This window comes from Maniola hyperantus, chromosome 17 (genome assembly GCF_902806685.2).
Source record: "Maniola hyperantus chromosome 17, iAphHyp1.2, whole genome shotgun sequence".
NCBI classification, from domain to species: domain Eukaryota; kingdom Metazoa; phylum Arthropoda; class Insecta; order Lepidoptera; family Nymphalidae; genus Maniola; species Maniola hyperantus.
This window is the reverse complement of record NC_048552.1, coordinates 7,887,576-7,899,761: the sequence shown is the minus strand read 5'-3', so window position 1 is coordinate 7,899,761 and position 12,186 is coordinate 7,887,576. Positions and strand designations below refer to the sequence as shown.

At 38.0% G+C, this 12,186-nt stretch overlaps 1 protein-coding gene across 3 annotated transcripts in view; it reads left to right on the top strand.

The window, feature by feature from the left end:
- Nucleotides 1–12,186, top strand: part of Csk (C-terminal Src kinase) — a 41,925-nt gene that overhangs the window by 25,124 nt on the left and 4,615 nt on the right. For all 3 annotated transcript variants that reach the window (XM_034977769.2, XM_034977772.2, XM_034977770.2), the window contains exons 6-14: nt 355–448; nt 7,443–7,589; nt 8,513–8,717; nt 9,347–9,470; nt 9,860–10,025; nt 10,189–10,356; nt 10,782–10,998; nt 11,511–11,597; nt 11,719–11,901. In XM_034977769.2, coding sequence (XP_034833660.1) covers nt 355–448; nt 7,443–7,589; nt 8,513–8,717; nt 9,347–9,470; nt 9,860–10,025; nt 10,189–10,356; nt 10,782–10,998; nt 11,511–11,597; nt 11,719–11,901 — 1,391 coding nt within the window. The remainder of the gene's footprint in view (nt 1–354; nt 449–7,442; nt 7,590–8,512; nt 8,718–9,346; nt 9,471–9,859; nt 10,026–10,188; nt 10,357–10,781; nt 10,999–11,510; nt 11,598–11,718; nt 11,902–12,186) is intronic.

The following is a 12,186-nucleotide window of genomic DNA, read 5'->3' as shown; positions in this document are numbered from 1 at the left end:
AAAGCTTTCACCGATATAGTTACAGACCTGAAAAGTGAATTAGTGCCGATTTCACCAACGTCAAGTGACGTTTAATCTAGGAATAAATTGGACGTAATGACAGTTTTGGTATTGAAATCATGCGAAAACATAAAATTTGTTCTCGGATAAGACTTCTTTTGCGTTGGTGAAATCGGCCCTTAGACTGCTTTTTAATCCAAAAAATCAAAATGTGATTTTTAAAAACGTAAATGATCCACGCGGACACGAAGTCGCATCAACTAGTTTAGTACCAAAACTAAATAAAGAAATTCTTCAAAAAATAAATAAATTTATTGTTAACATTAGATTTAAATTGATGCTATTGGTTTTCAGTTGTCCCCAAAGGAGCTAGTGATGTGCTGGTGAACTCATCTGCTCAAAACCCACCACCCGCGGCAGCCAGGCTCGTCAACAAGGCGCATTGGCCGTAAGTGCATTTACATACATTATTGTTATTTAGTGGTTACTGCTTCATTGGTCTAGTGGTTAATGCAGAGAGCGAGGTCCTGGTGTTGATTCCCGGGTCGAGCCAAGAACAATTTGGTTTTTCTGCCAAGTGGCAATAAAAACTCTAGCTTTACTTTGAAATACATTATGAAATGCATCGTAAAAGTTAAGAATCTTACATTTTTGACAATTTATCTATACAGCATGTCTAAATACAGTTACTTAATATTCAAGATGCTCTTAACGACAAATTGACTTTTTATTTGGCAGTTTGTAGCGAAATATATATATAAATAAGTATATAGTTTTTCTGACTATGTTTGTGAACAGATTATGTGAAAAATGAAACCACTGGAAAGATAGAGAGTTAACGTGTAGTTAGACATAAATACTGTTCTAACTTAGATCAGATTCAGTCCACTGAACCTAAGATACAACTTGTCGCGATTATACTTTGCTTCGTCTTCGAGATTAAGAATACTTGTAGTAGACGAACCGTCTGGCCATTCAAACACTATAGTTGAGAAATACATCTAAAAATAAATAAAACAAAATAAAAATCCATTGATACATTTTTCGTACCATAGACTGTACTTCTCACAAGGCAACACTCATGCAACACTGGTCGCCATTTTCATTCGCGTTCTAGTGCTTGGCCGTTCAACACGATATTCTTAAAACTCGTAGTAAAATTGAGTGATAATAGTGCCTAAACGTTTTTTCCTTTTAAAATAAAGTCAGTGGTGAGTATCTACTGCGAAATATAAAGAAATTGGAAAGTAGGATACAAGAACGTGCTTAAAAATTACTATCGGATTCATCTTTAGACAATTCTTAAAGAAGGTAGGTTACAAATTACTTCAGTAAAGTAGTAATATTAGTAATTAGTGTTGAGTACACTTCAATAGAGAATGTTACCTTCACGACAATATACATTGTGTATAATTATTACGACTATTTCCTTTGTATTTATTATTATTTCAAAAATACTTACCTATTTCATAAGAAAATAAGTGAAAATCCAGTAACATAAGTGTTGAGTACACTTCATTAGAGAGTGGTACCTTCACGACAATATACATTGAGTATAGTTATTAAGACTATTTTCTTTGTACATTTATTATTATTTCAAAAATACTTACCTATTTCAAAAGAAAATAAGTGAATATCCAGTAACATAAGTGTTGAGTACACTTCATTAGAGAGTGTTACCTTCACGTCAATATACATTGAGGATAGTTGTAAAGACTATTTCTTTTGTATTAATTACTTAAAAACGATGAGTTTATCTTTGAAAGATAATACCTTCATATTAATTATGTTGAGCACAGGTTGTGAGCCTGAGTCTAAAATAACTATTTGTAGACGATACGATGAATATCATTCAATCGTCACCAGTCGGACTAGAGCAACTGATTAGGTACGGATTCTATTTCCGATATACCCTCAACTTCTGAATGAATCTAATTATTTTGGATAATTATACTGGACCTATTAGGTGAAACTCTTTCTAAAATAAAGGATTAGTTGTCCTTTGGGAACACATTGCCAGGGCCACCACGAGTCTATCAAGTTCCTATCAGAAAACTGTCTTAAGATTGGATCTCCACATTTAAACGCGGAAATAAAGGCTGCAGCACTGTCTGACGTAATTCGTACCTCATAAAACTTTTATTTGATGCAGCCGAGCTCTTGTGTGACTCCCAGTTTGTTGAGTCTATGTTTTGCCGAAGTTTTGTAACATGTACTATTAAAAGTCATTTAAATACTTGGCTGGAATTGACAGTTTTCTTTTTGGCGAAAAATTGGGCGATGCAGCGGAGACTGTGTCGTTTCAAGCTAAAACGATTGTTTTCTCACAACATAACGAATCTCGGTCTTTCGAGTCAAACGTGAAAGCTCCGCTTCCACTGGTGAGGCAGACGGGAGCAAAGAGAAAATCAGCGCTTGCCGCGCAACAGCCTCGCAAGTACCTATACTAAGCTCCTCTGCCGCCGCCCGCCTCCGCCGCACGCGCAGCCGCAGAGTGCGCGCTCAGACAAGCCGATAGGCGAAGTAAGATACACCGTTGGTAGACTATCTGCATTCTATGACAGATAGCGCCTCATTGTAAATGATGCCCTAATTTTATCATGGATTAGAAATGGTTATAATATACATTTAAGGTGTTTTTTCTAAATACCAACGAATCACTTTAAAACGGAGACGTCTTCTGTTGATACGAGCAACTTTAACATTAATTTCGAGGAATTCATTCTTATGTATACTTAATTGATATAAAATACGCTTATTTTCTATTATGAGTAATTCAAAAATTATCTCGTATCAAAAATACGAATTTATCGTTCTTCCATTCGGATTGAACGCAGCTCCTTCAGTTTTACAAAATGAATGAAACCAGTAATATACTTACTTCGGTTTTTAGGATATATTTCATCCAATTATTTGGATGATATAATATTATAATTACTGACTGATTTTACGCTTGCCAACAGAATGTAACTCACACAATAGATATCTTAGAAACATTATGTTTGATATTAACTATGAGAAAAGTTCGTTGACACCTTACACTGGGTGTAAATATTTAGGATACTTAGTTCTCACTAATGAAAAGAGGATCTTAATAAGACAAGATAATATTAAAAATAAAAATTAAAGCGACGTACTATACGACAGTTGGCTCAATTAGCAAGCCTCCTTACCTTATCTTAGCCCGCTGTTTAATATGGTTGGTTGTACTTGTACACCAAGAATATCGAACTATGTAAATATCTCTAGAAAAAACTGAGGACTATAAGAGTCATATAAAATCGTAAATAATATGACTATTCCTGAACATTTAACAAAAGATTCCGAATGATGGCTGACACATATTGAAAGTTCAGTTAATCCTATAACAAGGAATATGTTACTCTCTAGTCGCATAATGATTTCTACTGCTTAGAAATCTTTTCTGATGTCAGTCATGTCAGTAAAACTGATTGGGGGCAGCTTATGGTAAGGATGAAGTTAATGTTAAATGGCAGAAAGTATGCTCAACAACAACTTAGAGTTTTTGGCAACATATTTCGATTTAAAGATCTTCATAAAGAATATAAAATATAATTGTCAGATACCTACTTCTTCGCATCGACAATACAAGTGCAATTTAGTATGTAATAAAAATGGATCGCGTGTGATTTTCTCATCTCACTAATATTACCAAGAAATAGGACATGGTGCGAAGAAAAAATCATTTTATCAGTCGACGCGTTTACACTTGTTCACAAGATGACGAAAATAGCTGACGCAAAATCGCGTCGATCACACCGCACCTCAATACCAAGTTAGAACTGACAGGACATGCCTTCAGTAGAACAGTAAAACTCTTAGATAGATTTATTTGCTATAGCTTAATAAAAAATGCGATGCATATATATTTCTTTGCACAGAGACCCAAGGAGCCTTAGCAGTAATCTTTTTTTTTACGTTGAATTTATAAAACCAATATTCGTAATTTTAAAAATAACGAATGAATAAAATTTAATTTTAGATAAGCCTGAGGGCATAGTAATTGCTCCACTCTGGACGACTCAACCGTGGTTCCTTTTGTAGATATTAATACTTACATAAGTTAATACTAAACCAATACACATATGGTATTGTTATCTGCTCCTAACAGCCAATTGTAACAAAAAGTCACGTTGGTAGCCGCGAAGCTATTCGCGCAGCATCTTCACGAAGGAGCACCCCACGAAGTGCATTAAACAATATCATATTGCTTGCTTCATCAATAGTTAAACTGATAAGATTCAATTCTGTTAAACAATAAAGCTTTGCTTAAAAAAAAAAAAAAAAAAAAAAAAAAAAAAAAAAAAAAAAAAAAAAAAAAAAAAAAAAAACTTATTTTTTTGTAAAAGTATAGTATTGATCATTATCAAGCATCAGTTCTCCATCTCATTTATTTTCTTAACTAAAAAGTTTCATACCGGAGTTGTGTAAAGTAGGTACTTTATACAATCAAGATCCGCCGTATTTTTGATTGTAAATGCAAAAATAGGCACAGATGATAAGGTAACTAAGATTGTAAGGTTAATACTGGCTTTCCCATAGTATACTATGGGAAAGTTGGGAAAGAATGTCATCTTAAATCCTTCAATAGTATTAATTTTTGTGGGAAACTGGTACCCAGGTGAGATCAGTATGGAAAATTTAACAAAAAGAATTGCAACATTCGCTCTTGTAAGGGCACAAAGAGTGGCAAACTTTACATAAAATTAATGTACAGAATGTTGAAATTAAAACTAATGACAGAATTATTATAAAAATACCCGATTTGATCAAAAACCTCGCGAGCTGACTTTCTTTCTACCCTCCTTAGTTCTGCATTTTTTTGTTTTCAAAGAAAAGCCAGAAATATGCCCGACAGAGGCATTATTAGTACATGTTATTAGAACATTCTTTGTAAGAAACCATAATCAACTGTAATTTTATCAGTTTCAAAAGCACATATAAACCAGATTGTTTCCAATCAATCAGTCGTTGGATAAAGGAAGTTTTAAATAAAAGTATAATACTTCGGTACAAATATTTTTGCAGCTCATTCAACGAGGCATGCCTCCACTTTTACCGCATTTAAAAATACCGTTAATATAACCTAATACACAAAACTGCGGATTGGTCAAATTCATTCTCCATTTGTGATAACTGATAATAGCAATGATTTTGCAAAAAACCGTTTTAAATCATAATTAGTAAAACATTTAAAATATTTTTGAAATCACATAAAGTTATTTAACTTTTTTGACTTACTCTCTATTGCTGATTAGGCTACTATATTCATTTACTATATTGATATAATTGATTATATAAATATAATTAATATTATCATTTTTTTTTTCACAAATGTCATATCTCTAAAGATCTACAAGTATTCTTAATCTCGAAGACGAAGCAAAGTATAATTGATGATTAAACGAACTTACCCTAAGTGAAGTTCTATCATAATTATACGAGGGCTTCGTCTGAAGAGATTAAGATCCCCCCCATCCCATTTGTTTCCTTTCGGACACCCATATTGTATGACATAGTAAAAAAAAAAAAAAAAAAAAAGAACTCTAAACTGAATGAAAATGGCGACCAGTGTTGCATGAGTGTTGCCTTGTGAGAAGTACAGTCTATGGTACGAAAAATGTATCAATGGATTTTTATTTTGTTTTATTTATTTTTAGATGTATTTCTCAACTATAGTGTTTGAATGGCCAGACGGTTCGTCTACTACAAGTATTCTTAATCTCTTCAGACGAAGCCCTCGTATAATTATGATAGAACTTCACTTAGGGTAAGTTCGTTTAATCATCAAATATAAACCAATGATATAAATTGAAATACACTTCCAATACGGGTACCTTCAAGTCAAGGCATCTTCTAGGCTAGTGTGCTCCATCTTAGGCTGCGTCTACACTTGCCAGCAGGTCTCATTGCAGCCAAGCGCTAGTCTATAAAATTAAAAAAATGAAAGGTAATTTAGTTGATACTAAGTATAACACTTATAAACTTTTATGTTAACACTTGTTTAATCACAGATGTATCTGTAGCGTAGATGATAACTTTTAGACAATCAAAGCAGTCTTATCGCATGTTGATGTTAATAAAATATGTTATTTAATGAATTTTCGATAAAATCAAATGATATTCCGAGCCCAGATGCTTTATTTGTGATAAGATATGGGTTATCTCAGGTGTTTTGATAGTAGATACGAGCCAGTATTTGCCAGTTATGGAGGCGGATGTTCAGTGTACAGAGCGCGAACTCGGAGAAAAAACTGTATCGGATGTCCCACTAATAAATTGTAACGATGAGTAAATATCTTACAGTTTTAATTGACTTGTTTTGTAATACATGAATCATAATAGAACTTTCTTTCTGTGATTATTGTTTTGTTGCGAAATTAGTGTTGCGAAACAGAGTCATCACTTCTGCTGTAACTAAATAATTGGTTACGGGGGTTTGCGTCACTGTTAAATTCTTGCAGAAAACTACACTTATCTAATTGCTTAGTCGCATCGCGAATGATTTATGCTTCTACAGTTTTTTTTAAAAAGATACTCTCTTGTGCAGTTATTAAGCCTTATTTTAAAGACAATAGTGGCACCGATTCTAAGCACAACCTAATTTTAGCGTATTCGCACCCTCTTCTTACTATTGTAATATGAAAAGGACAGAAGCAGTTTGACATTTCAAAATTTAATTTTTAGATGGTAAAACCCGTGATTTTAGCACGCACTCGCGAACCTACTGTTTAAATTTGTATTGTGCACTAAAATTTAGAGTCTTTAAATGTAAAAGTCATGTTCCGTTCCTTTTTTAGCATTAGTAAAAAGAAAAGGATGCAGATACTCTAAAATTAGTTAAGAGAGAGACTAGAGAATCGGGGCCAATGTCAGGTCAAGACTACCACCAGTTCTAAAAGCGGAATCAGCTGAAAACAAGAAACTACAAATATTACTTTTTTTTTTAAACAATGTTTATCATTAATTTGACTATTATCTGAAAAATTTACCCAATTCAAGTCAAAAAGATACAAACTGATTACCAGCTGGTCGATTATGGTAAAATGGATATAGCTTCACAAATAAATCTAAAATCTGAAATATCCAGAATAATTATTTCAGGATATTTTTATGTACTGCCAAAATTTCCAGTTTCTATCCAGAGCGGTTTAGGCTCAGTCATGGATCAGTCGAGTTTGGTGTGTCGAGTGGACAAGTCTTTTTACTATACATTGATTTTCATTCAAGTTTTTCAATTGAAATTGCACCTTAATGTAGTGACATATTACAATGTCTTAATATAAGTGAATGTCTGTCACATGTATGTCCATTTTGGACTTATTTCAATGAACTTTGCTTAGCAATTGGTAGTCTTGCTTGTATGATATGTCAAGTATGTAGAAAGTATGTGAATGTAAAACAATTGAATGTGTCGGCAGCTGGCACCACGGCGCCATCTCCCGCGAGCGCGCGGAGGCGTTGCTGTCGGGCTCGCCGGACGGCGTGTTCCTCGTGCGCGAGAGCACCAACTTCCCCGGCGACCACACGCTCTGCGTGCGCTTCCGTGGCCGCGTCGAGCACTACCGGTAACACTACATTACGGCTTTTATCATCATATCACCATCGCTGACTCACTACAGAGCACGGGTATCCTTTCAGAATGAGAAGGGTTTTTGGCCACACACTTCACACCTTTGAGAACATTATGGAGAACTCTCAGGCATGCGGGTCTCTTCACGCGATGTTTTTCCTCATAAGTTATATTTAGTTACTTAAAATGCTCATAACCCTTAAAAGTTAGAAGAACGTGTCCGGGATCGACCACCCGACCTCCATTTAGGAAGCGGACATCCTAACAACTAGGCTATCACAGATTGTATCGACTTTTATAAAGCGCGCCAAACAAGTAGTCCAATCTGAACACGAAGTGTTTCAAGCATTGTGACTAAGCATTGTACAAAAACGGGCCTCAGCCAGGCTTGTATATTTTAATCCTTACTCAAACCTGCGCAAATCACCATCTTGCAACTTCAGATTGGATTTCTTATTTTGCGTACTTACACAGATCGATAAAATCTAGCAAGGACAAGGCAACCACTTTCGATCTCAAATGTAGATAATAAATGTCATTCTATACTAAGCATTAATATATCGAACCATTCACAGCACAACAAATAGAAATAAACGATTCGATTTGACTAACTACCAACAATATGATCCTCCTGCGTAAATGGTAACGACACTCAACAAGCGCGTTCAAAATTTCATACAAACCCAAACACGAATTTGTGCTGTGTCTATTGGACCGGACTCCCAGTCGAGTTTCGTATGTTACAATACGATACGAAGATAATAGTACCACGCTGCTGCAGAGAAGGTCAGACGTCTGCTATTTCCCCTGAAAATTGAAATATTACGCAAGTTTAAATCTGGTGTTTTACTTTATCAAAAAGCCGCCTGTAAAGAACTGTATATTTCCTGTATATATGAAAATCAAATATTATTGCAGGGTGAAATGGGCGACGGTACCGGATAGCCAAAATCAACGTCTCACGATCGACGATGAGGAATTCTTTGATAATATGATGGATTTAATTCAGCATTACTTGAAAGATGCCGATGGTTTATGTACAAAGTTAGAGCGGTGGCTTCCCAAAGCTTCTCCCAATGGTGCCAACAACAATAACGTACAACCTTTCTCACCTCTTCCTCAGGTAAGCATCAACTTTATTCACAGTTGCTTAGGGCAATCGTAATTTGACAACTCAATATTTTGTGAGTTGTTCGACTTACTTAACTCACACTTAATTAATAATTAGTTTCCTGCCACATACAACCTTCAGAACAAATACCTGTAGAAGTAGCCCTACTGTGACTCCTGTTAGAGAGAGATAGCTAAATTATGCATATAAGCTCTTAGTAGAACGTGACGAATGATCATTTTTTGTCCTTATTACTGTGGCCACTTTTTTTGTTTGTCAAGATGTATTTTGTACGTGAGATTTTGACAAACAACATGAAGTGAGGTAATGTTGACTCATGTATTTTAAAGAAATGATTGATTTGTTTTGAAAGTTGAGTACAATTTTTCTCTTTGAAGTTATTGTGCAATGGTGGGTTGCAGTATACAAGGCTACAATAGCCGAAGCGAGAGTAAATTAGAAGGAATAACATTTCACAAGTAAGTAATTCTGCTTGAGCGAGAGGGTCTATAGGGGCCACGCTTGTTGCATATCTATTAGATGTCTGGTGCAACCTAAATATCTTCAAGACAAGAATGAATAGGCATCTTCTGGGCATGTGCAAGCCTGTATGTATTGCAATAAATTTTTTTTTTCTTCAGCAACCACCGCCATACCCACCAACGCCGAGCGTGTCTAGCGCGCTAAGTTCCGGTCACTTCCAACATGCTTTTGGGCATCTTTCTGGCGATCAACCAGATGGCGCGCAAAAATTCGTCGATGCGCGTAAGTTTACACGATAAACTAACCCACCGCTAAACAAATTAAAATAGAATAGAAATGTTCTACCGATCAAGGCAACTCTGGTAGAAACTTATTTCACGCAGCCTTCACGACGAGGCTTTATAACGTCACTTCCCTTGCTCAATCAATAAACCGATCTTGACGTCTTTCGTCACATGCTAGTTTACATCCTGGGGATTTGGGCTAGCACCGAGTATAATATTGTAATATTTTTTGCCAATTTTATTTTGAGCAATTACTAGCATACACGGGCCGGGGTAGACAATTTCCTGCAAGATCTAACTTAGCAACAATTTGTGTCCCTGGCCTTTCCTGGCAGTGACGTGTGCCTGACGTTTAGTATGTACTTACAATTTATATATTTTTTCTAGGTTGGATAATTGCTGAACGGGATTTAGAAATTCGGGAAAATATTGGCAAAGGCGAGTTTGGCGATGTGATGCTTGGTATTTTGAACGGAACACAAAAAGTCGCCGTCAAAATATTAAAAGATCGGGAGGCAGCTAGTAAATTTCGAGCGGAGGCGAGTGTTATGGCGTAAGTTACATTTATTATTAGTTAGTGCGAAGATTAACAATACAGATTAATATAAATCTAAAATAAATCTCAAATATTCTGAAAAGTTTAATATATTTTTTAAAACCTCACATCTTCTATCACAGTACATTTATGATTGACAGTAGGCGGATTTTTTTTACAGTTCACTTAAACACGAGAACTTGGTGCGGCTACTGGGCTGCGTGGTGTTCAGCTCTAACGGCAGCACGTGCATCGTGACGGAGCACTGCGCGCAGGGCTCGCTGCTGGACTACCTGCGCAGCCGCGGACGGCACTACGTCACGCAGCTCAACCAAATCAACTTCGCCTAGTGAGTGCTCTACTGCCCCAACAACGCTGCGTTTAGCGTTCGCAGCGCGTATTTTTTAAATAGAAATAGCGAGCAAATGGGTCGCCCGATATTAAGTGATTACCGCCGCCTATGAACATGCAGCACCAGAGGCTGTGCCGGTTCGTTTGTTGGTCCACCCCTTGAATAACTCCATGTTGTAATCTAGTGGGAACACCGCCGATGGGAGTTGATTCCACAGTTTGCATGTGCGTGGAAAGAAAGATCTGGCACAACGGACTGTTGAAATGCACCAGACACCCAGGTGGTGAGGGTGAAGTTGCTTACGGTGGCGCGCGGTGCGGCTGTAGAAAAAGGACGGTGGAATGAGCTAAAAAGCTCTTTAGGGCACTCCTCATTATAAAGTGTATGTCATGCGTTAAACGGCACGTGTGTTCTGTGTGCAGTGACGCGTGCTGCGGCATGGAGTACCTGGAGCGGCAGCGCGTGGTGCACCGCGACCTGGCGGCGCGCAACGTGCTCATCTCGGCCGAGGGCACTGCCAAGGTGGCAGACTTCGGCCTGGCGCGCACCGATGCTGCGCCGGACGACCCCGCCGACGCGCTGCGCGTGCAGGCCAAGCTGCCCATCAAATGGACCGCGCCCGAGGCGCTCAAGTACAACGTGAGTGATGTAACCATGCGGTCCAATTGTCGACCTATCCTCACTAAATATACCACTATTACAAGTTGCATTGACAAAATTCGTTTGAGCAGAAAAGCGCAACCTAACGTTGACTAAAACCGAATGTACACAAACGAAATAAAAAAAAAGTCTCCGACCACCATGTCGGAGGAAAAAAGGAACACATTAAAAAAAAAATCACCTCGAATTGGTTGATGCTCGCTCACTATTGGCAACTTTTACGAAATCGACCCATAGATCTTATCGTTTAACGTTATGATTTTAAATACAAGAACAACAGAGACCCGCGCTATCTCGCTCATAGTTTACGCGTACAAAACAGGTAACACGTGGGCAAATAGCGGACGGACGCGCGCTATGATTAGCTGTGATAATATTTTCGCGCCACCCAAAAATAAGATTTCTGCGCAGGTACATCGGCGCAACTTATCAAAGTGGTAGTACCTACTGGCAGTAGTGGCAATACTAATGAAAGATATTTTTTTTGGCAGAAATTTTCAAATAAGTCTGACATGTGGAGCTTCGGTATACTACTTTGGGAGATCTACTCATTTGGAAGAGTGCCATATCCGAGAATCGTAAGTAATGTTTTATTATCTCTCTATATTTCGCCACCACAATCGCAGCTCGCACTTGTTATGTGAAATGTGCAAGCGAACAGTGGTCTATGCCTGTGTAGTAAGTCGTTGTCGGTTGCAGCCGCTGGCGGAGGTGGTGCGGCACGTGGAGCGCGGCTACCGCATGGAGGCGCCCGAGGGCTGCCCGACCGGCCCCTACGATGTGATGCGCGCCGCGTGGCACGCCGACCCCGCGCAGCGCCCTACCTTCGCGCACACACGTCTGCGCCTCGCCGCCATCCGCGACGCTGCGCATGCGCTCCAGGTAACATCGCCCTTCGTCCGTGCGGCAGTTGTTGGTCAGTAGCTGGCTTTAATCACCAAGTTGCCCCTGCCGAAAATCGAACCTGGGATCTCCCACTTATCTAACCACTGCGTTCACCACTACTCCAGGGAGGTCGTCAAAAATAGTAGTAATCATAGTCCGGTTTTAATTCTTTTATCTTAATTCGTGCTGGGCTACAGTTGTGAGCAATGTGCAATTTCTAATTAGTGCACTAGGGGGAATGTACGACAGACCACAGGCCCAATCGAGGTATTAGGCGGAGTA